At 39.4% G+C, this 26,164-nt stretch overlaps 1 protein-coding gene across 5 annotated transcripts in view; it reads right to left on the minus strand.

The window, feature by feature from the left end:
* The window catches only part of mid2 (midline 2), a 121,502-nt gene that overhangs the window by 29,808 nt on the left and 65,530 nt on the right, over nt 1-26,164 (minus strand). For 2 of the 5 annotated variants that reach the window (XM_043257277.1, XM_043257274.1), the window contains exons 2-3: nt 22,863-23,571; nt 1,251-1,316 (exon numbers count right to left, since the gene is read on the minus strand). In XM_043257277.1, the coding sequence (XP_043113212.1) occupies nt 1,251-1,316; nt 22,863-23,555 (759 nt within the window). In that variant the 5' untranslated portion in view covers nt 23,556-23,571. Of the gene's footprint in view, nt 1-1,250; nt 1,317-22,862; nt 23,612-26,164 lie in introns of all 5 variants that reach the window. The other 3 variants (XM_043257276.1, XM_043257275.1, XM_043257278.1) reach the window with 2 other exon arrangements.

Consider the following 26,164-nt stretch of genomic DNA (forward strand, 5'->3'; position numbering starts at 1 on the left):
TTTAATGCATCCTTGGTGAGTATAATCCTACTAACCACAAAATGATGAACAGTAGTGTACACATCAATTAGAAAATATGGATTTTAAGACATTAAAATGAATAAAAACAACAGCGCACTGGCTTGGAACAACATGAAGATGAATAAATGACATTTAATTTTTGGATGATTTATCCCTTTGATATAAATACACATCCACTTCCGAAATGCAGTGCTCGAAAATATGCTTCTACATTTGGAACTGAAGACTGTATCTCATAATACATCTGCTTTCAAGGGATTAAAACTGTGTTTTTTTCGAGGGCAGCAGATACTTTTCCCCACTGCTCCCGATCTGTCTTTTTCCCGAATGAAGGAAAAACACAGTGAGGATGATAATGTTAGTGTAGGTGCGCATGGATAAATGATACAGAGTCCACAGAGATCCCACAAAGACGGATTAGATTCAAAACAAGCAACTAACAGCAAATTAGTTCCACATCACAACCACTAATCGTCACTAACGAGAAACTGTGTGCGCTGGGCTGAGACTTTCACACTGGGGGGAGGGTGTCCTAATTCATGAGCTGTAGTGTACACTTCGAGGAAACAGGTCTGTAGCATTTAAAGTTTAATAAGAGGTTTTCGGTCAGAAATGGTGAGTTTGGGTCACCGTGATACCGCTTGCGTTTGTTTAGCTCATGAAAAAGGGAAGATGAGGTGCTGTCCCATATCACAGAGTAATGGAGTTTAACAGTACAAACAAAAGATTTATGAGGGTGTTGAATTTCATTGGTGTTGAATCACTATGGTGAGAGGCGGAGAACTGTGTAATTAGTAAAAAGAGTTGCACATGCTTCGCTGTTGGAAAGATAAAGAGGGAAATCGCAGCGACAACTCAAAGAGAGCCACCCTACCATGCTACACAAGCAGCTGTGTGAAGTGATGACCCGCACAGCGGGAGAAAGGAGAGAAGGACATGAACACGGCGCTGAGATGAACAGCTGATATTAATGACATGAGAGGAGAGATAAAGGAAGCCCGAGCGGACTGAAAAGCAGGAACGATGGGAACAACAAAATCTACAACATCGGCATACAAAAGCGAGAACAGAGCCTTTATGTTCTCTTGTTTTGTGTTGTTGGCTATTCATGCATATGTGATGCAGCCTGACCCTGTCCACCTGCACGTCCCGCACCCCCCGTCTATGGCCTGAAACGCTGTCTTGCACACATCCCGTACATAGATTGTAAAAGGCAGCCGGTGACTCACCGCGGCGCTTGTCTTTGATGCCTCCATAACCGCTTCAGAAACTCTGGCAGGGCTCACTTGAAAAGCCTATGAACACACACACATACACACAGAGCCTTACTGGTCTGGCCTGCTGATAGACGGAAGTATTATTGCCCCTGCTCTGTCCGGCGACTGGTTTTCAGCCTCTCTCGTGCTTATCTCTCTTGCTCTGCTGGGTAAATGGGCTGGAAGCACCTCGGAGAAGGTGAGGGTGTCTATGTCAGACTGCCTATTCTCTGTGCGCTGATAGCTTGCTTTACTCGGGGGCTTGTTGCGTCAGGCAGTCGCAGAGGCGCTTGTTTGGTGTGTCAGCATTTTAAAATTCAAACTCACCCAGCAAGGACAGATGGGGGTCATTAATTAAAGACTGAACAGTCGAGGATGATTTATACATCAAAACCAAGTATCACCTCCCAGGAGACAGAAGACAAGCTGCCGGGGGTGAACGAGCTTGGAGCCCAATTGAGTGAGAGAGAGACGGAGAGAGAGGGAGAGGTAGAGAGAGAGAGAGAGAGAGAGAGAGAGAGAGAGAGAGAGAGAGAGAGAGAGAGAGAGAAGGAAGGAAATTAAAGGAAGGAAGGAAGGAATGAAGGAAAGAGTAAAATTAAGAAAGGGAAGATGTATATGCAAATTAAAAAAAACAGAAGGAAGGGAGGAATAAAAGTCAGAAATAAAGAGAATAACAATGCAAAAGGAAGGAAGGATAAACGAAAGAAATAAAGAAAGAAGAGAGCACTGAAGGTAGAGAAAAAGGAAAAATAGGGGAAGAATAACAGAAAGAATCCAGAAAGAAAGGATATGTCAATCAAAAAAGGAATCAAGAAAGACAAGTATGTTTAAGAAAACATAAGTAAAAATGGAAGGAAGGAAAGAAAGAAAGGCAGATGTATATTAAAGAAACAGAAGTAAAAGGGAAGGAAGGAAGGAAGGAAGGAAGGAAGGAAGGAAGGAAGGAAGGAAGGAAGGAAGGAAGGAAGGAAGAAAGAAATAAAGAAACAGGTAGGAAGAAATGGTGAAAAAAAGAAAGAAAAAAGGAACAAACAAACAAGTAAGGGAAGGAAAACAAAAGGTAGAAGGAAGTAAGGCATGAAAGATTAACAGGAAACAGGAACGGGCAAAAAAATTGAGAAAAAAAAGGAAAGGAAAGGAAAGGAAAGGAAAGGAAAGGAAAGGAAAGGAGGGATGTGAAAGATAGAGAGCAGAGTGGCCTCAGGACAGCAGACCTAGTGTGGTTTGGGCTGAACAAGTCTGAAGTACACACTCATTAAAGCAGACACTAGACTTCAAAGACACAGACACAGCCATGCAGGAGGAAGAGCAAAGAGAGAGAGACTAAAGAGAGAGAGAGAGAGAGAGAGAAAAGCACACATAAAAACTCTGCTCTAATATGTGACAAGCACAGTGCTGCAGTACACAACTGACACTGTGACATGACTGACAGGAATAAAGCAATGAGTGAGTGAGAGTGAATGATACGAAGGACTGACTATCTAGGCTGCGCTGTGGGAGGATTTACTGAAGCTGAATTACACATTAGCAACTGATTCACCAAAAGAATCAAATAACAGCTTGAATGAATCAAATGAATCAGATTGGAAAACTCGAGTCCAAATGATTCACGGTTTGACTAGCCCTTGTTATCAGATAAGAGATTATCCCAGATACAGAGGGAGACGAGATATACAAGATATTTGCTGAGTTGCTGTTTGATGCTCACACTGTAGGCGTTACACGCTTTAACAGGCGTGCGCCGCGTCCATTAAGTTCTGGGTCAGAGCGACAACAACAACAAATCCTGAAAAAGAATTACATCCTGAGGCGAGAAAACAGACTTCAAAGTGGGTGTGTTTAATTATTCTGTGATCCTCTCCTCTTGTGTTTTTTTTGAGGGAACACAATGCGGAAACACAGCAACCACGCTAACAACGGGCGGTTGAGTGCGTGCATGTGTCAGCAACCAGGGCCTGCTGGGAAATGTCGCTCGCACCGGATAATATTCCAAACCAGCACTCTCCAGAGACTCGCAAACTCGGTCTAATGAGAAGCCACTGCTGTTTCTTACCAGCCTCCGCTCTTCTAATTAATTAGACAGAGTCATTTAATTCTGTCTACATTACCCTTGTTTGAGGCTTGTCTGGGGAGTGCCATTAAGCTTTTAACGCAGTGGAATACGCCCCCTTCTCTCCATCAAAAGCAAAAAAATCAATCCCATAATGCCTTGTTTAAAGCTTTGACCCTGTCAAGCCGTCTAGCATGTCTATACTTTTAATCCAAATGAAAATGTACTGTCGACGTTGGACATAGCAGGTGTGTTTTTCATGAATACACGTCTTCCCTATGAAAGCTTATTTTCAAAAAGAATAAAGATATAAAAAGGTGACATCTTTGACATAATTCTGCACTAATATCCTGCAATTCAGATGTTTTTCTTTGTATTTTTTTTTTTTTCGTAATTCTAAGATAACATATGGCAGTTCTGACTTCTCACAATTCTCACAATTTTTTCTCAGAATACTGAATTAATACCCTGCAATTCTGACTTTGTCTCGGATATCTGAGTTAAGGTCTTGCGATTCTGACTTCGGAATTCTCTTCCATTTTTCTTAGAATTCTCAGATAACATTGATTCCGACTCTCAGAATTCTGAAGTAACATCTCATGATTTGGACTTCTTGGAATTCTTTTTGTCTTGGCATTATCAGCTGACATCTTTCAGTTGCCACATTTTATTTCTCTTAATTCTAAGTTAACCTCTTGCAATTCTGTATGTTTTTACCAGAATTTTATCTCACAACTGCAAGTTATCACGCCATGTCCAAACTCTCATGAATCTCGCTTGTTAAGATCTCGCAGCTGTATACTTCTCTCATTTATGAGATATAAACTCTGAGATACTGTAAAAAGTCACAAAAGTGATGGAAATAAGCTTCCATACTTCCCAGACTTCACATTCTCTAATACGACAGAGGTTGGTGTCCATCTACGTATTCCACTGGGAACAGATCATCAACCTGAAGACCACAGACAGGAAGACATCGGGCTTCACAGACTAACAGGCTTGAAGGTTAAAGGGACGAGTGTCGGAGGAATTGCTTGCTCTCATGGGGAAGACGAATCCCTTGAGGGAAAATGTGCTTCATGCATAACAACTTAAGAGGAATGTGTTTGAGTTAATTACACCCACTGAGGACATTAAATGGAAAGGAATTGCTCAGTTAGACAATAATTAATTTTAATCAAAAGCAGGGCTTCTTTAGGCAACACAGAGACGCCTCCGCTTGTCAGAGTCTGATGAAACAAGGAGCTTCAGCTACTACCGACATTGGTTAGGTTTGTTAATCACATTTTATTTGATGTAAACCAAATCAAGGCTGTACAAAATTGAAGAATATTCATTAAATGTCTGGGCCACACAAATTTACTGTGTTAGCTGTATATAGTTTGCACAGAAAACATAAGTGGGAAACACTACATTTAAAATAAATACAGCTGTGTAATTTTCACCAAGAATTGTCTCAAATAATGTATTTTTCTTTCAAGATTGAATGTACTCGTTTTATAATATGAAATAATTGTGCACATTTTTCTATATGAGTATTCTTTAAATGTGTGGATTTATGCATTTTTGTGTGCTTTGAGTGTAATTATAACATGCTAGATGCTAGGAATGCAAAAGAGACCACACAAAATGTCATTAAATACAAAACATAATTTAGGGTGTGGTTGAAATGAAGAAAAAGACAAAATTCTCCTATGATACATGTATACACTGTTGAGTAATGTCATTAGAGACTGGAGACAGTGTTCTTTAGCATGTACATGGCTGAGAATGTATTCTGAAATGGCAGATTTCATAAATTAAGCATTGTTATTATTCAGATGCAAAAAGCTGTATACGGCTGGAATACACTATACAACCTTTGCCCAGTTTTATGCTCAAATTGCTTGAATTAAGTTAATAGATTCTACAGAAAATCGTGTGGTGTATGATGGGCACAGACTGAGATTTTTAGCAGCTTTAGACTAGGAATCCATCAGTTGGAGGAACATCAAACATTTTATTTTGATCTTATTTTAAAACACAGCTTTCATTTGTCACGCATTTCTTAGTGTTTGAAAAGCCTTTAATGTCTTGTAGTGTGTCATACTCAGTTGCTTGAGGTCTACTTTTTATTTGCAACCATTTAAAAGTCGGCAAATATAAAATACAAATTGCGTAATGTGCCTTTAATCGAGACGTAAATGCATGTTTTTTGTTTTTTTTTTGGGTAAAGTGCGTTTACCTATAAGAGCGGGTTTTTTATACCTAAAACTTGTCAGAAAACTGCCAGAGAGTCGAGCCATTATCTCCTCTTACTGCATGCCTGGGAGGCTGATATTGGCGTCTGCTTGAAAGAGGAACATGGAGGTCACAGCTAATGGCCGATGTGGAGCAGGAACGAACTCTGGGTCACCGCAGTAGAGGTCACAGCGTAAAAAAAAGACATGCAAAGCTGATGAAACTACATGGAAACAATGCACGACAAAGGCCTTTACACAAAAAGCCTAAGCCCTTGAGAAGCTCAAATGCAAAATGGAGCTTGCGGTTTATTTATAGCTGCGAAACTTCTGAGACCCTTTCGGAAAGATACCGTCTCCTCCATTTGACTTTGAACCCTATCCGAACCCAACCCTGCAAGCTCCCTGTAATCATAAGCCGAAGACAACTTTCAGCCTGACATCCGTCTTTGACAGGCAGCGTAACAAACGGTTTATTCAGAAAATTAATTTGCAGAAACAGGCCTTGGCTCATCTGCCAATGAGTTAAGTGCTATCAATTTGGACAAGCATGGGAACGCTAAAGACTGACTCACGTGGCATGTCTGCTAAATGGCTTTACATTTCATTTGTGTAACACAATTAACTGCTGTAGATTTTCCCGGGATCTGAATGACACGGTGATTCACTTTCTCTGGAACGCCGTGCTCGCTAGTGACGAATCGAGTGGTTGGATTGGCCTTGGGGTTCAGGCTTGTCTCGTTCTTCAGTTTGAAATAACACATGGGTCCTGAAGCCCAAAACATTTGGCTGCGGATTGGTATAACGTACACAAGTGTGCACAGGTGGACGACTTATATCATCACCCAGGAATGCTGTACGCTGCCTCTAGACTCTCATTAGACTGTGAAAAGTGGTGTTATGAATTCAAGGTGAACGAGGGTGGGTACAAAGCAGAGGTGGAGAGAAAGACAGCACCGCTGTGTATTCGACACTATAAATTATACCTGTGCTCGGGGAGCAACAACAAATCTACAATTGGCGCTATTGTGCGGTTTGTTGTTTTAGTCGACGGCGTACACCTTGGAGATATCGTGCATGTCGTAAATCATTCGACGGGGCCTCGAATGAACTAAATGAATTGTTCTCATTTAAGTTCCCATTGAAACTCGCATCAGGTCTGTTCTTTCTTTTCTTGCAGGCTAATTCAGCTAATGTTAGATAACACTTACTGCTTTTATTGTCTTTCGGGTCTGAGGTAAAAGAGTGGGCGCACCTCGACTCACAGAGAGCGATGCTTTCTGGCATATCTGTCGTATTCATTCACTCTTTCCCTCTCTTGAAACAGCAAAGCATTCACTAACCACCAGCAAATCAGTTTAAACCAGCTGAATTAGTGCGGTTCTTTGAATATTTCCATTCTTTGCAGAACAAAACACGCCTCCTTTTTATGTAAATTGGGCTTAGCATAGTTTCACACCATACTCGTACAAAAAACATTGAAATTCATCCGATACGTTCCTGAATGATGGCTGTGAGAAGATTAGAACTTGTTTGGTTCAGGCAAGTTTGAGTTTGTCATTTGTTACTCCTTTGAACATGAACTGGCTGATGTTAATTCGTCTTTTTCTGACACTTCCCATAATCCATCTCCCTCGGAGACCATCATGTTTGTAAGTTCTATGGAGTAGGTCCCGCCAAGGGGAAATTCTCGAAACAAACGTCTCCTTCTCAATTGGAAATCCATAAATCCATAGATTAGCAATACCCGGATAAATAACTCAAACACAAAGCAAGAGAAAACATGATTTCGCTCTCTTCAGGCAGTGCACATGGGGAGGCATGTGCAGGGACTTGCCATTTGAAACCTTCAATTGTGGATGAAGGGTGAGTCACGCTGTCGCCCTGCATCAGGAGACCTTCTGTCCTCATCTTCTACATTTGTCCATCTCTCTTGCTGTCCTGTGACCGCTGAGAAAGAGCAAGGATGCCAACGGCTAGAGCAAGATTGGGTCAAATGCTGGCAAACTGAACAGCATAATGTTTATTTAATTAATCTCTTATATTTCTTTTATGTCTTCTCATACTTTAAAAAATGAATTTGCATAGCAATAAGACTCAACTTATACATTCCGGTGTCAATTCCAGGTGTATAATATTTTATTTTTTGTTTTTAAGCTTCATAACGAATTTTATATTATTTAGGCAGAAAGCGTCACAAATTAGTAAGCAAATATAGTGATTATAATATTTAAAATAAACTGATCAAATGATATTACATTAAATACTAATAAATAATAATAATAATAATGACTACGACTTATTTCTTGACTAAAATCAAAAGACACATATAATTAAATAAATATTTAGATACTACAATGCTTATTTTTCAATCGAAACCATAAAATTATGAAATAAAGGGAGATTTCTAAATACATTTACTACTTTTAAACTCTCTAATAAATATAAAAATCTCTACAAATAAAATGCAAATAATATTTAGATAATCAGTTGTAACCATTTATTGACATGGAATTGTTTTAATACATTTTTTAATAATTCATTTATTTCTTTTCATCTCTTTAACATACATGTTATAATATATACTATATATTTCAATGTTTTACATTGAAAATCTGCCAGTCATGAAGTCATATAAAAACTTACTGTTCTCTATCAACATTTTGCAAGCATTTCAAAAATGCAAATCTAGTCCTAAAATTGCATCCTTACCAATTACATTCTTAAATGTAAAAAACTTTCCAAAATTACCACAGTAAATCAAGACAGATCTGTACACAAGCATCCATATATCTACATCTGCTACTGGCAGTCTGTTTGCTGCAGCCTCCCACAAGGAAAAAAAAACACATAATTTCAAAAGGCACGATAGCAGATGAAAGCGCAACACACAAAAAAATTGCACTGACATCTCCTGATTCATCACAGCAATCCGGACAAAAAAAGATTTCAGAGGCAGCTGCCCCTAACACACTAAAGCTCTGACCTCAGCAACACTATAATCTAGAGCTGGACTGGAAGGTGACTTGAAATTCAGCCGGTCATTGCTGTTGTGAGCTGTACTCAGTGGCCTGCAGAATACAGAACGACTTCACACAGACAAAACTTCTCTGAAGTGTAAACATGTTTTCAAAGGCGGATAAAAAGGAGTGTTGATGCCAAGAGTGACAAGTGCTGCTTTCTTTAAGGGTTCACAGCAAAGACACGGCCTAGTTCTCAAACCGCAGGAGACCGAGATGGGCATTTGAGATGCACAACAGGGACGACTGTAGTCTCACAGCAGCAACAGACACAGAAACTACTGTATCACCGCTCCAAACTACAGTTCTCACTGTCTAATTGGCTACATAAGAGTGAAAAATCCCTTTGATGGGCCTTTGAAACACTCTGGATGGTAGTCTCCCAACCACACAGCACTTTATGAGATATTCTGTCAGAACTGTGTGATCTGGGTTTTAAAAAAAGCAAGCGAGCTATAACGACGACAGATGCTGAGTCGTGAAAGCATCCAAACCAATAGATGTTTTGTATGTAATAAATACTACTGAGAAACGAGCCAGAACGAGCCATTTCTGACTTCCTGAAAATTTCACGAACCATGCCTTTTTAACGTTACACAAATCAACGTTTGAAATGTTGCTAATTATGGATATAACAATTTTAAGTCTTGAAAGCACTGTTATTATATTATTCACTCTATTGTTTAAACCTTTTTATGTTTTCAGTTCCAAAATTGTTTTTATGTGTGCTTTTATTATTTTCATTTATTTTAGTTTTCTGTTTAGCTTTAATTTATTTTTGTTTGCGTTTAGTATTTCAATTTAAACTTATAGTTAATTTCAAATGAACTATTTCATCATGTGTGTTTTTTTTAAGTTTACTCATTCTCAACTTGTTTCAAATCTGTATGCATTTATTTCTTTTTTTTCTTCTTTGTTATTATTTTTTTTCCCATAACAAGGAAGTCAACTGTGCCCATCGACTATTCTTCAAAATATCTTTAATTTTGCTCAGCAGATTTTTTTTTTTTTTTTTAAAGAACCTGACAGTGAGAAAATGATGACAAAATATACATTTTTGGGCACACTATCATTTTTTTCATGTTTAACTTTATATTAATTATATTAATATTTATTATAGTTATTTAATTTTTATTTCATAACAAAAACTATTTCTAATAACTTTTGAAACTGCTTGAAAGTTCCACTTAATGTAGTACATTTCTGTGCTGAATTATAAAAAAAAAAAAAAAAAAATCAGTATCAGTACTTCACACAAATAAATGAATCAAATCATTAATTGTCTTTCTACGGTACTGTAATTCCAGTCAGTGTGTCTGAATCTCTTGACACATTTAGCATCATTAAGCAGAGACCCGCATTACTTCTGTAAAGAAAAATAGCTTCTCGGACATCTGCAGAGTGCTTTAAAAAAATGCTGCAATCAGTGATAACAACTAAAAATGAGTTAAGATAACAAATATTCAACTTAATTAAACTTAACTGAAGTTAACTAAACACAATTTTAAACATAGTAAAGTAATTGCTTTTTTATTACTTATAATTTAAAGTTGCAGCAATAATTTGCTTTTACAATGTAGACGAAGTGTTAATAAACGTGATGGTTAAAAATGGCTCACTGTAAATAATGAGCTGCAATCTGCTAAATGTATGGCAGCGAACATTTAACAACTAAATGGTAGAAAACACAAAAATTAATTCAACATGCAAATGGAACTTCTTACATCTTGTCTACGAGGCAGTGCAGCAAAACTGGATTGCTCTCATTATAATCAATGAAGCTGTCTACACTGCGAGTGTGAGATGTTGCTTGTTAGTGTGTAACAAGAAAGACAGCGAGAGCAAAAATCTATCCGAGCTGCGTGAAACTAAGCATATATACACAATGTCTATGTGCCAAAATATCCAGTACAGCTATTCCTTTCATGTTAAGGACTTTTTTTTTTTAAATATCTTCTTTTGAGTTTTGGTTTGGAATGACACGAGGATGAGTACGTTTGGGAAACACAGATATCTCCCTTCTGTTTTTCAGAATCTCAAATGCGGTGTTTTTTAAGAGGATACGTCGAGTTAAAAAAGCGGTTCAACTTTTGACATGTAGCAAAGGGGATCAACGTCAGTTTTAAATCAATGGACCAATCGGATGAACCCGGGGATGTGATGAGCGACTCGAGTGCATTCAGCGCCTGGCAATGGGAGTTAATGTACCACTAAACATGCCTTCTGTTCAAGTCTGCCTGCTTTTAACGCAAGAACACATTCTGGACGGCCCCTCGGAGGGGACCTTACATGAGTATTTATTTATGACAACGCTCTGACAAACAAAAGCCCTTTTCAGACCGGATTAGTTTTGTAAGGAGAGGTGAGGCGGGGTAATATAATAATTACCAGACTTTCTCTATTACTTTAATCCCATCAGAATTGGCCATGTCAGTAATTTTTCCGTCTTAAAGCTCGTGAATTCCTATGCTGGTAATGGTCACACCACCTTTCACCTTTAATGAAATATTCTAAAACAAAATAAACAATTCACCTTTCGGCGTTCGATCTTGTCAAAGCAATCTCGTGAGAATTAACACGCTGGCAAAAATTCCCCACATTTCATCACGCTGCCGTCGTACATCGAAAATACATTTTAGTGCTTTTTATTTTGAAAGCATGCTGGATAAGCAATTTACATTTTACATGCGATTAAATCATTTGAATGCAAATAGCATTTGCTACTTGTGTGGAAAAGCGGAAATGTTTTCAGTTTATTTATAGCCTTGTGCATCTAATTTTACAAGACAGAGCGAGAGACGTAGCGCAGACTGGACTCAAACCCGCATTCCCCTGAGCGCAGCAGCTTTTATGTGTCACGACGCGCGAGCTTGCGAACTACCCACTGTGCGACGGTTTCAAACTAAGCATGTCATTTTGTGATTGGAGCACAGAGAGAAGGGGAAGTTGTAAGTGATTGTACATTGTTCAAAGACTGTCGTACGCGTCGTTCTTTGAACAAATAGTTTAAAAGACAAAAAAGAGAATCAGAGACGAGGACAATGTGCTTTGTTCAAATTGTCAGCCTTTTTTTTTATGACCACTGCAGGATTATAGATTCAAAAATGCAAGCGAGACTTCTATTTTACCGGGTATTCAATAACAAATATGTGGTTATGCTTCATGTTAAGGATTTTATGCATCCAGAATGAAAAAGCTAAATCGAGCGAGAGCAATGCAGAAATGCAGTGCAAAAAACGACGCAAAAATCTTGTGCGAACTGATGTTAAACATTACATATGTCCAGAAATGGACATATGTCCTAAAAACTAATCCTGTCCTAATACAGTTGAAGACATTTTTTATTTGGGATTACAATCCAATGACATATTCTTAAAACAACATACTAATCTTCGTAAGAATTTATGAAATTGTGTGTGTCTGTCTATGTGTGTGTGTAGAAATATATATATATATATATATATATATATATATATATATATATATATATATATATATATATATATATATATATATATATATATGTATATATATATGTATGTATATGTTAATTTGATACATTCTTAGTCAACTTTTTGATCTAAATTCATAAGCAAGGACTGTGAAATTCATGGAATGCATCACAGCTATGGTGGTTAGCGCCTGGTGGGGGGTAAATACAAAATCCCATTTCTAATTGACTTGTGCTGAACATTTCTCCGTTTACCTTGCTTTTCCATACTGATAGGCAAAGGGTTTTCGGATCACATTGTGATGCAGAATGCATAATTACGTAGACAGCGCAAACTATTTTTACAGCCTCTGGTTCTAATCTTCTCGAATAATTAGCATGCATGGCACGAGGCTTAACGCTAGAGTCAAGATAAACAGACTGTATGATGGGAAATAAGCTCACTGCTGGGATTCTCCTGTGTGTGGCAGCATGGCAGATTTGTTGGACCCCGGGCTCTTTGACACTTGCGCTACGGACAGCTGATAGGTGACATTTTTTAACAGTCCATTAAAGATGGCTCTGCGAATAAAGCATGCATGAGGCGTCTGCATTTTAAAGTGGACTAAATAGGCAGACAGGAAAAAAAAAATCTTAGAGAACCTGAGAATGAAAAATCAGGCTGGGACCAACAATGTATCTCATTTTCCAGACTCTTTCAAACGCGCTGAAATGAGTATGACTTGAGAGCCTAACATGCTCCAAGGACCAACTGTGCCAACTTGAAATTTTCTCACTGAAGATACAAAGTCTTATTTGAGTTTATTCACAGAAGTTCATTGCATAAAGAATGGGATATTTCATCACATATCAAAAATGGAATAGTCCCTTCCTTCTGCTTATATGAATTGTTTAAACAACAGTAGTGTAGGCTAAAATAAAATAAAATGGATGGGTCATCCTGCACTACACCAATTTTCAGCCTTTAATAAATAAATAAATAAATAAATAAATAAATGCTGTTCTTTTTATTCAGTAAAAAGAACCCAATTGTGCTGTTTTTTCTGTGAGAGCATGCATCACAAAACTGTTTTTAACACTGTTAATAATTTTTGAACAGTAAATCAGCATATTAGAATAGTTATGGCTCATGTGATACAGAAGACTGGAATAATAATGCTGAAAATTCAGCTTTTAATAAATACATTTGAAAACATATTTAAATAGAAATTAGTTTAATTTGTTACATTTTTAATTTTTCATTCTCTAAGCATTAAAAACCCCCAATAAATAACATTATTGACCCAAAATAGTTTACTTTTTAAAATGTAATTATTTATTTATTTTTTTTATTATCAATATGCTTCGATATGCTTAAAATACTGTTAAAAAAACAATATAACAGTGATTTTGTGGAGTCATTAAGTTTGTTCCATCTTGTCCAAGGTTGACCGTGACCTTCATTGGTCTTTGATAAGATCCAAGCTGTCTGTCCTCATCCCGACTCACTGGCAGAAGTAGAGATAAGCTGAAGGGGAAGAATAGGTGGAGAGGGGTCTTGTCATAGTCGATGAGCGTCCCGGGGCAGGAGGAGGTTTGGGATTCCTCAGGGAATGAGAAACACTTCAGACGTGCTCGTGGTCTCACACTCCCCGCTCTTGTTCTCTCTCAGGACAGGCAGCATTCCTGGCAGCTGGACAACACGCTTCAGTCGCGCAGGATGAGCTGGAATGTCCGCGGCCTGTCCTGATGGAGAAAGGCTTCAGGAAATTCCTACCTTGGACTGTTTTCTGACATTCCGACTCTTGGCGGAAAAGCGCCTAGCATCCCTAGCAGAGATAACGGACGACCCGGGTCACTTCAGTCTAAAACTGTTGGGGATCAGAATAGCTCGGATGGAAGCAGATGCGGACCGATTAAATGATTTTTGATCTTTGAAAAAACATAGCCGGAAAAGATGGAAAAAGCAAAGCATTTTTGTTCACAATCGACCGTAATCCGTGCAGAACACAGTAAAGAATGTATTAGGAACCGCAGTTCCTGAGAACTGTTGACTGACGAAGATGGAGGAATGCAGACAAATGTCACCACATCAAAAGCCTGAACAAAACCAATTCTCTGGGAAAACCACAGCAAGATCTGTGGTACTGAGAATCAGTGAGGGAAGAAAAAAATCCTCACATGAAAATGTAAAAGTCGTACGACTTTCTTTCTTCTGCGTAACACTAAAGGAAGACTTCTGAGGAATGTACAGGTCAGTCTTTCCCTGCAATTAAAATAAATGGGGATTATAGCTTTCAAGCTGCTAAAAGGATGAAAAAGCACCAAAACATCTCACAAACATAGTCCATATGACTCATGCACTAAAAGGAGGATGTGTTTTTGTATTTTTTTAGTAGCTACTTTTAATAATAGCTTTTCCAGTAACAAGCTTGTTATTCAGCATGTAATGTGGCAAAATTCTACTTTTTAAATGAACTGAAAATTCAAGTTTTACGATCTGAGGCAATAATAAAATGTCCTAGCATAGAATATCGACTCTGTCCAATAAAGAGTAAAATGCACAATGTATTAAAATGCGAATGCCCATATAAAAGCAAATTTTTTCAAAGTACTGCAACAGCCTTGACAGAGAAATAGATCGACCGTGAATGACTGAACTCAAGATTGACCGAACTCAAAAACAAAGATTTTTTTAATTATTTTTTTTTTTACATATAGCTATAGCATACTTTTAGAAGACTTGGAATTTAAAAACATGGACTTTTATTATGCTTTTGCATCCTTTTTGAAGAAAAATCAGCAAAAGAAACTGATGCAGAAACAACTTTAACTTAGAAATCGCTCCTGAAATCGTACAAAATCGCAAACAAATAAACGTTTCACTTGAATTTTTACAGTAGTAGTTAAAAAATAGCTCAATTTAAATATTTTCTTTGTAAAACTTTCGTCAGTAGTCTTTTCTTAACTTAAGATTTTTTTCTACAAGAGCAACCAGCAGAGGCATCAAACCATCCCTTTTGTCACGCAGAAGACTGTAAGTCATACGAGTTTAGAAAGACATGAGGACGAGTTCATTTTGAGGTGAACTAATTCTTTAAAGTCGCTTTCCAAAGCAAAACATCCAGCGCAAATAACTTCACAGGACTTTGGAGTACAGCACCACAGCAGGGCAAATAAAGGTAGAACATGAATGCGAGAGACTCTGCATGAATTACTAATACACAAATCCCATTTCAAAGAGGGGCAAGACTGAGTGGAATAATCTCCTAAAACCAGAGCCAGTGCAGCTTTTAATCCCACTCTCTGAGCATTACTGATATTGTCCATCACGTACGCGGCTGGAAGATGATATACGTGGCGCTTTGCACTTCACACCACAGCACAAAGCAGAGAAACACCACATTAGCCCCCCGCACTCAAGAAACTCCTCAACCTGGAGACCAAAGTGGAGAGGGAAGGAGAAGGTGGTTGGCATTGTAAGGCTGATGACTCCACTTCACTGCTCTTAAAAGCTTTTCAGTTCCTCTCTGCATTAATTGTGTATGGGGAGCGCAAGGTTCAAAGCCGTTTAATAACAAGCCTCTGTATTCACCTCTGATAACCTGTCACTGTATCTCTTCGCAGCGTGCGCCACGCATTACGCGCATGTGGCAGTTTTTGCACGCAATCATGTGCCAGGTATGTTCGCGCCTGTACAGGAGAGGGAAAAAAGCCCCTAAGAATGTCTCTGAACGCCTCCGTACAGAAACAACAAGCACTTTTGCTTCACTCGGTTCTCACGCAGCTGCAAAACACTGGCACGCCTCCATACAGATGGGAGAGGAAAAGAAAAGAGACATGTTCCAAAAACCAATAATAGCAGCAAAAACCATTAAATCGCATTTTATTATAATAGATTATTAGCAAAGTTGGGGAGTAGCTGACTAAAAGGAGAAATTTAACAGTGTGTTTCAGTGGCCTGACAGTAGCTCTTTTTTTGCTTTTGAAACAGAATAACTTTTTTAGTAACAAGCTTTATTTTTCAAATAAATTTAAACAATCAGTGAAGCAGTCAAGCTGTCTGGGGTATAACAGTCACCAATTCATTTTATGTTATATTTATAATACATATATAGTAGCCGACATTTGAAGTGGATCAAAAAATGTTTTTCAAAGTTGCTCTCAGACAAAAGTGCATTTTAGTTTTATGTATTTAGGACTTTGTTGAATGTGTCTGATCCACATTAAATGCTGACTACTGTATACAATATTCAGTAAAAGAATAGAGAACACTTGTTCACTATTATCTACAATGTTTCCCTCAATAAATTCCTAATATTCTGCTTATTAATAGGTAATAAGTAAGTTGTTAAGTATAGGTTTGGGTAGAATAAGGTCATGCAGAATTAATCATTAATATGTGCTTAATTAGTTTAAAAAGTTTAGAGACCCTAAAATAAAGTGTTACCAAATATTTGCTGAACATATACACATTAATACATATATTTTAGAATATTTTAGAATACATTATAATTACTTTAGATTTTAAATCTTTTAGTCACTGTAAATTAATCTATTAATATTTTTTACTATCTATCTATCTATCTATCTATCTATCTATCTATCTATCTATCTATCTATCTATCTATCTATCTATCTATCTATCCATCCATCCATCCATCCATCCATCCATCCATCCATCCATCCATCCATCCAAATACAGTCAACATTTGAAGTGGATCAAAAACTTCCATCAGAATTGTCCTATTACCTAAAAAATGTATATCTATAAATATGTTTGTAACAATACAATAAGAATATAAAATTATTTTCTAATATGTATTGCAGTGTTAGAAATATGCTGCTGTTTATCATTATGCTTTAATAATTTTATTGTTACATTCAATTGTACAACTGTTGAAAAATATGAAAACGTGGGCTTAATTTCTATATCTGAAAAGTTGAAAGTTGTAGCGGTCGAGCTTTGATTAAATATCTGGCTTGCATGGTAACAATTTATAGTTTCAAAAATGTTCCCAACCCTCACTATAGCATTAAAATAGTTTTGATATTGAGGGTCACAGTCAATGTCCTTTGAATACGGGTGTCAGCTGTATTAGAGTCAGCTGTGACTGCATACAAAATCTGTAGCTTTCATTACCCTAAATGAGGACTATTTCCATAGTGCTTAAATTTATAAGCATGACATATTGCCTCCTGTATTATCTCCTCCGAACACCTTGGACTAAAGGACCAAACCAGGCCAATGTGGCTGCAATAGAGAAATCTGGCAGAGGCTGAGGTGGAAGGAAAGCCCAGTTCATATCAAACACCTTTTCAGCTGACTTGCTCTTTTGGCTTTGAAAACGGACTTTTAGGAGCATTTTGAAAATGACCCCAGCGGCCTACTGATGGCTCACTGAATGCAGCAGAATTGGGAGAGTTGGTGTCTGCTGAGCTGGGCTCATATATCTGTGAGAAGATAGACGGCTTCCCTAAGGAGCTTAGAGTAAGAGGCCCAACCGCCAAATGGGGTGGAACTTTAATCAAAGCTGACTGCTGCGACTTGCAACTTTTCCGAAATAGAAATTAAGCCTTTAATCGCCACTTTTTTTCATATTTTGTGTTTTGGCCCTGTAAAACCTAATCCCAGAGCGTTTGCGAGAGTGCTGTCATGCTTTGAAGGCCTGGCTGTCCGACGCTACTCATGTAAGTCACGTTCAAACGCAGGAGACGGGGGGGGATCGATAGGCGTATGGAAGATGCGTGCTGAGTGCAACGGACAGCGAACGCCGAAACATAATATTTGTCTTGGCTCCTTTCTGCAGCTGTTTAGAAGTGAAGAGTGCGTGAAGAGGTGTTGATGAGGTTTTAAAAGAATGGCAGCTCATTACCTTCCTGAAGTATAGCACACAAAGACCGAAGTACCTGCTCTTCAATCAATTAGCTGCCTGTAACAAAGCGTCTGAGAGCATCAACACTGAAAACAGAATTTCTACACACTTCCTTTCAAAAGTTTAAAGTCATAAGGTGTATTTATTTATATATTTATTTTTTATTTAATCTAAAATGCAGTAAAATATAAATGTGAAAATATTATATTACTGTATTAAATATTAAATAATTTCATTCTAATATGCTCCTTTGATTACACAGGAAGTGTAATATAACAGATAAGATTAAAGTTGAAAAAGTTATCTGTTCTTGCAAACTCAAATGTTCATATATAGGCCACATATATGTATCATATATATATACATATATGTATGTATGTGTGTGTGTATATATATATATATATATATATATATATATATATATATATATATATATATATATATATATTGTGACGAGTCGGCTGCCCCTCCTCTTTATTGTCACCATCACCCCGTCCTTTATTCGCCGCCCTTCACCAGGCTCCCGGCGGGAGTGGGTGTGTTCGAGAGGAGGGGGCGTGGTATCGGCCAGGTCTGGCGGCGTGTGACGAGGCACACCTGAAGGGGATTTAGCCTTGTCACCGCCGCCGTTAAATGCCCTGCGCGCCTCTCCTCGGGAGACCGGTCTCTTCCCGTGCATGCACGCTGGTGTCCTCGTGGGTCCAGGAAGGGTGCGTGAAGGAGCTCGTCCCGCCGCTAGATAAGCGCGTCGTGGGACCCGCACAGTCCAGGCGACGACTGCACCCGGATACGGCTGGACGGGCCAGGATGCCGAGCCGTTAAATCCCCTAAATCTCTGACGACCGGAGGAAAGAAGCGACGGAGATGCCGCGGAAGAAGCCGCCGCCTCGCGCCCAACAGGAGAGGGAGAGCGCGCGCGCACCGCCGGACTCCGCCCCTTACCTGGACCCTGCCCCTGGAACACTACCTGACCTTCCACAATCCCAGAAGCACAACGAGGGCACCAGTTTCCCCTTTTATTTGGACACTTTTCCCTTGGACACTTTATTTTGTACTATTTTTGTTAATAAAAAGCCTCTCCGAGGCCTGACGCCACGCCCACGGTGTCTGTCGTTGGCTCCTCCCGTCACAGTGGTGGAGAATGCGGGCAAGGCGGAGCTTAGACGGCACAGTTGGGCGACATCTGATGACGTCATCCCCTCTCGCTGGTACCCATGCCGGGACGGAGGAACAACGGAGACTTCGCTCCCAGCCACCAGGAAGGGTAAGTGGCGCTTGCGTTTACTGTCATTTACCCGGTGGCTGGTTGAGCATGTCGACTAATTCCCGGTTTCTCTCTGTCCCGGTGCGAGAGGGAGTTGCCCGGAGAGGAATCCCTGCCCCGCCCACTCCGACCGCTGGAGCCTGGTTGAGGAAGGTAGCACTCCTGCGTGGCGGCGACCGCCTGACGGGGTTGACGCAGGGAGGAATGTGGCAGTCGGCTGCCCCTCCTCTTTATTGTCACCATCACCCGTCCTTTATTCGCCGCCCTTCACCAGGCTCCAGCGGGGAGTGGTGTGTTCGAGAGGAGGGGCGTGGTATCGGCCAGGTCTGGCGGCGTGTGACGAGGCACACCTGAAGGGGATTTAGCCTTGTCACCGCCGCCGTTAAATGCCCTGCGCGCGCGCCTCTCCTCGGGAGACCGGTCTCTTCCCCCGTGCATGCACGCTGGTGTCCTCGTGGGTCCAGGAAGGGTGCGTGAAGGAGCTCGCCCCGCCGCTAGACAAGCGCGTCGTGGGACCCGTACAGTCCAGGCGACGACTGCACCCGGATACGGCTGACGGGCCAGGATGCCGAGCCGTTAAATCCCTAAATCTCTGACGACCGGAGGAAAGAAGCGACGGAGATGCGCGGAAGAAGCCGCCGCCCCTCGCGCCCGAACAGGAGAGGGGAGCGCGTGCGGCCGCCGGACTCCGCCCCTTACCTGGACCCTGCCCCTGGAACACTACCTGACCTTCCACAATCCCAGAAGCACAACGAGGGCACCAGTTTCCCCTTTTATTTGGACACTTTTCCCCTTGGACACTTTATTTTGTACTATTTTTGTTAATAAAAAGCCTCTCCGAGGCCTGACGCCACGCCCACTGTGTCTGTCGCTGGCTCCTCCCGTCACAATATATATCAGCCAGATGAAAATTGAAGTAATTGAACCAGGTAAAAAGGCGAAGGTAATCGGTAAAACTAAGCATAACTGTAAACACAACTACAATCTCTACTACTTTCTAAAGAGAACTACTTACAGTTATCATAAGCATCCATTCTCATGCCTACATAATTAAATATTTTATTAAATTAAACAGCCCCAAACCTAACGTGTCTCTTCATTTCTAAATAATTACCAAACACGCAGTAAGTTCTGTTCAAAACACATTCTAAAAACACTTTTTATTATTTAGCAGGAAAACATGACTCATATGAGCAAAATACGAACAAAAAAATCACTCAGGGCCAAATAAGCATGTGCAAACCTATACCTCACTACAACTTTACTGCAGGAGAGCCTGCGGTTTGGCTTCACAATAACTGTAATATGCAATTCTGCGACTGTTGACTAGGAAACGGCAGAGCTCATCTAAACGCGTGGAACAGTTTGAATCATCATCATCCACCGTGAAGCTTACGTACAAACAAGGATTTCTCATTTTACTTGAGCCGGAAGAAGATTAAAAGTTTGAAGCCCTGAGCCCTGACAGCGTCTTTGCTCTCTCTCTCTCTCACTCTCTCTCTCTTCAGGTTGTGGATTGGAAGTTCAAAGTTAGACAGGTTCAAAGCTTCGGCAGGGGAACATTCAAATAAGCCTTTGCAACGTAGATACAAACCCCAATCCGGACGTTTTGCATTAAAAGTGCATTAAAGCGCATTTTAGACCCGGGCGTCTTCGTTTAGGCCTACCGCAACTTTTTTTTTTTTAAAGGAACGAGTCAACTGTTACAGGTTCAGTGCGGAATGTGTACAACAAGCATCTATGGCACAAGAGGTAATTATGGATAGAACATTCCAGTGAGTAATTCAAAACCGAGGTAATCCTCTCAGTCCGCCGGGATTCCTAGAGGAAATTAAATGTCGATCTGGATGCTGTAACCTTTGCATACTGCCAGCCTCTTTTCTGTTTCCCTGCAAGAAGACCTTGGGACAAAAGAGGAGCAAGTTTCTCAGGTATCGACTTTCAGCAAAACACAATGAACTCCATCTAGCACAATCTAGGCAGTTTCAGCAGAGCCGCGTTCGTTTTCTTCAAAAACCAGATGGGGCGAGCGTCAATGATCGGAATTTCCTTTGTGCGAGCTGGTGTGAACAAAGAGGTCAACCGGGATCCGAGATCACAGGGAGATCACATGTGCCCTCTGTGCTTGCTATTATAATGCTGATGCAGAAGTCAATGGCTGCCTATTCACAGGAGCCAGATTACGACGGTGTAGAGGCTTCTACGTGGGCTCGTATTTACAAATCCACCCCATGAGAACTTAACAAGCACATAACGCCAGCGGCCTTATCCCGCTCTTCTCTTGTAAGTCGACCTTCGGAGGGATAATTGAGGTAATGGGAAGCTGATCTGAAGGAAACTTGCTCTGAAGTTATGGTGGCATTGAAAAAACAAGGCACGGATGTAATGCTGGCCTTCTGCAGCTGCGGATGATTACACTGAAGGGCATGAGTGTATTCACAGGTTGGGAGCTCTGTGTGAGCTTCTGTATTTTAGCCCTGATTCAGCAATCAGGGTCTTTGTAGCAGGTCAGCATTGCGTTTCAGTGCCGAACAGAGAATGGCTTTAGGGACTGCAGACTCATCTAATATGATAATGAGTTGTGCTCAAAGGAACAGCTGGGCAGTTCTGGCTGCTACTATGCATGAAGCGTTCCACTATGAAGGCTAACAAATATCGCAAAGAATGAGTTAGGTTGATGCTAATGAAATGAAATTAGCTTATTGAAAGGAAAAAAAACAAGTTTGCATAAATGATGGTTACAATACATGATGCAAGACAACAAAGAGTTGAGATCACCTTGAACTATTTCACTCAAAACCGGTCAACAAGAACCCTTTCTATTGCTCACTTAGATGCTTCTCAAAAAAAGAGCTAATAACAGTGAAAACAACTGTGTAAGGCAAGACACTGCAGGCAAAAACACAGTTTTTTAAAGCAATGGTCAATTTATGGGCAATCTGGCTTTTTCTTCAATGGAAGGAATACATCCAAAATAATTTTTTTTCTTGTTGAACTTTATCTATTTGTGTCTGCAGATTTCAATTTAAAAGCTGCGTTTACCACTTTACCAGCACTACTTACACAAAACCTTGCTCTATTCCCACTTACATTCTGAAGGTTTTTACAGAGGGATTTGTTCATATGTCATTTCTTATATGGTTAGTATGATTCCTTTTTTTCTTCCTGTTTTCTGATTTATAGAGTGAGGAAAAAACAGTGCGAAATCAAAATAGAGTAATATCCCAAATGAAAGAAACTTTAAACCTCGCTTTATCTAATGTTTAGATTTCTGTTCTTTAAATACATGCAAATTAGTGCATATTCAAAGGAAAATTCACCCAAAAATTAAAATTAGCTGACAATTTACTTGTTCTCTGGCCGTCCACGATGTAAATGAGTGTGTTTTTTTGAGAAATTTAGCATTTCAACACTTGCTCACCAATGGATCCTCTGCAATTAGTGGGTGCCGTCAGAGTGAAAGTCCAAACAACAGATACAAATATCACTGTAATCCAACTCATCAACATGTTGGATAACCTGAGTATGACTACATTTTTAGCAATTTTTCTTTAATTAAACTATGCCTCATATGCATATTTAAACATGACATTACAGAAAACTTGCAACACCAAGTTCTTCGTGAAATCAGTCAACTACAGAAGCATGGTTTTATCTGTCAGTTACATTTATGTACTTTTAAACCTGGGGTGTCTTGCCTTGAGAATCAAGTTCAGGACTCACCTTGAGCTTGTCGAAGCGATCGCTGAGAGAGGTGACCTGATGCTCGCGGTGCCGTCCCACCAGCTTGCAGAGAGCGCATATCAGCTGGTCGTCTACCACACAGTACATGTTGACCTTCTCGTTCTCGTGCTCCAGGCAGGCTAGCCCACGCAGCTGAGCGTCCGCCACCGGCTCCACCAGACGATGGCTGGTAAAGGGCTTCTTATTGGGGTGCGTGGCCCGCAGGCAGCGGTCGCAGTACGACACCTCGCACGTCACGCATGTCTTGACGGCCTCCCGCGTGGGCTCCTGGTCGCAGAACTGGCAGCCGACACGCTCTAGGGACATGGCGCTACTGGCGGGGCTGCCCCTCGCGCTCCCGCCGAGCGTGGCGCTGTAGGGCCGCGGCCGGCGACTCTCGTTGGGGGAGTTGGGGCCGCTGACGGAGGCCTTCTGGAAGCGGTCAATGATGTTCTGCAGCGTCACATTGCGCTTCAGGCCCTCCAGGCCGCGCTGGTTGAGCGTGATGACGTAGCGGCAGGTGGGACACTGGAAGGCGGAGATGGACTCGAGAGGCTTGGTGCTGGAGCAGTGAGAGACCAGGATGCGGTGGGCGCAGTTGAAGCACAGGCTGTGGGCGCAGGGCAGCAGGAGGGGGTCCTCAAACAGTTCCAGGCAGATTGGACACGTCAGCTCGGACTCCAGTGTTTCCATCTTCAGTTGAACCGATCTAAAGGTGACATCAAATCCCACAGAAGCTGGTCAGTCACCTGTGCGGCGGATAGCTACGGGTTAGTGGCAAGCAACTTTAGTATGGCAAAAGCAGCAGAAAAAGAAATTCCGCCCAAAATCAAAAATGTATATAAAATCAGTATTTAAATCAGCTGAAATCATTTAAATCAGCATACTGCTATAAACTATCTTTTATCATTAAATTACAGCTACTTTTTCAATATTATATTATACTATAAAAATGATAACTTAAATTATTATAATTAAAAATATTTTTAAATATTATATTATACTATAAAAATAATAAATTATTATAATTATATTATACACTATAAAAAATATTCTTTCAATATTATATTATATTATTATGAGGCTATTCAGAAGTAACTTGATATATATATATATATATATATATATATATATATATATATATATATGAGTTAATTATCTGTATTATATTCGATTATATTATATTGATACTAACCTTAAATCTGAAACTAATGAAAATGAACATTTATCATGAAATGCATTTTGTTTGTGGAAAAATATATCATAATAAATCTATATATAAAAAAAAAAACTTACATTTTTATATTACATTAAATTACATTATGTCTACAGTACTTTTTCATCACTGCTTTGGTTGTGTATTGATGGTATTGATGAGGGGGTAATGTACCTATAAGAATTATGTCAATTAAGTGAAATTCAATACTGAACTAAGCTAGATTTGTGATGACAAAAGCTAAATTAGAAAATAAATCACACTGAAATAACCTTGATGACAACTGGAAAAAGAGGAGGAAAATATTGATTTTGAGCGGAAAATCAGTAGAGTTGTAAGCAGTTTGGTTAATGACAGCACACACACATTCAAAGCATTATCTCTGGCTCAATAGTGGCAGCGTGTGTAAGCTAATAGTTTTACAAGGAGAACATAAATGTCAAAACATGATCAAGGATTGCCTTCAAGCTACATTGTCATCGTGACAGATGGGGATTAAAGAAGACTTTCACTTCCATTCACTTCCATTCATACGCATATGCTCTGGGCTAGATGAACAGTGAACGAGCACACACACACACACACACACACACACACACACACACACACACACACACACACACACACACACACCTGTTGGGCTTCAGCGAAGCAAATCAATGCCATCAAGCAACATCCCCTCTTCCCATAAACTAAGACCCAATAAGATGCATCACTTCACTTAAGACAGTTTAAAGGAAGGCTAAACCCCTGAAGTAAAACCACTCCTGCAAATTTATTTTAAATCATATATTCGTGCCACGCTGCTGCTGTCTTAATGGAGGGGCTTTAGCAGATTACAATGTTTCTGCTTTGATGAATATGAATGGGCCCAAATCAGCACAGCACATCACTGAACACGGGCACCTGTGCCTCCAGCCTGCATGCTAAAATGTGTTTGTCTTTTCAGCTAATGAACTGTACTTCACATGGTGTGATGATACATCGTCTGTTTGGTTAACGGTCATATAAACAAGGAAATTATGAAGAAATCGCACTATATAATGAAATTTTGTTATTAGCTCTGAAGTAGGAACGTGCACAATTATATATATATTTATAAAACTGATCAATATTTGGGTTGTCTGAATGACCAGTCTGTCATAAAAAAGCACTGCATAATTAAACTAAAATATTCTCATCTCAGGTGTTTCTGACACCATGTGTACACCAAACATGAGCAGAGCAGCGTGGTCAAATGTAAATCACTCCCATTGCAATCAATATAGTGATTGGAGGCATGGAGGCATTAGGCATAACTACACTGGAGGCGTAGATTCTGGAATGTGATACGCTTCTAGTATAAACAGACATGCATGCAGACAAACTAAAAAAAGACCTTCCAGCAATATCGTCTGCACAGAGATTATATGAACTGAACGATGGTATCACTGAATCAGTGAAGAACTGACTTTAACTGAAAACCGAGAGTTAACTGTTTTCCATTATTACACATTTTTTATTTTTCCTATTTAATGCTGTAAAGCTGCTTTGATCTGCACAATCTATATTGTTAAAAGCGTTATAAATAAAGTTGGCAGTGCAAGTATGTGCAGGGAATATACATTCAATATATAAACAGGCTAAATGTCTATAACTAAAATAGCAAATAAATAGCATTAATGTGGGGGATTTTAAAGCAGTTTCCTGGAACTGGATAATGTGAGACTAAGCAGTATTTCATTATAATTTCATTGACAAATTATTATTATTATTGAAGCAAATAATAAATAAATAAATGGAATAATAATAATAATAATAATAATTATTATTATTATTATTTTTATTACTATTATTATTATTATATGATTAAACAAAAATACAAATTAAATGTATTAACAAAACAACAATAATAATAATAATAATATATAATAATAATAATAATAATAATTATTATTATTATTATTATTATTATTATTATTATTATTATTATTGTTGTTGTTGTTGTTGTTTAAATTTTATATTTTCACATTTTTCTATTTTTATTTCTCCTTCTTGGGCCTGTGTGCAGCCATGTGACTTTATATTGATTGTGCTAGACCGCTCG

Source organism: Puntigrus tetrazona, chromosome 14 (assembly GCF_018831695.1).
Source record: "Puntigrus tetrazona isolate hp1 chromosome 14, ASM1883169v1, whole genome shotgun sequence".
Lineage (NCBI taxonomy): Eukaryota > Metazoa > Chordata > Actinopteri > Cypriniformes > Cyprinidae > Puntigrus > Puntigrus tetrazona.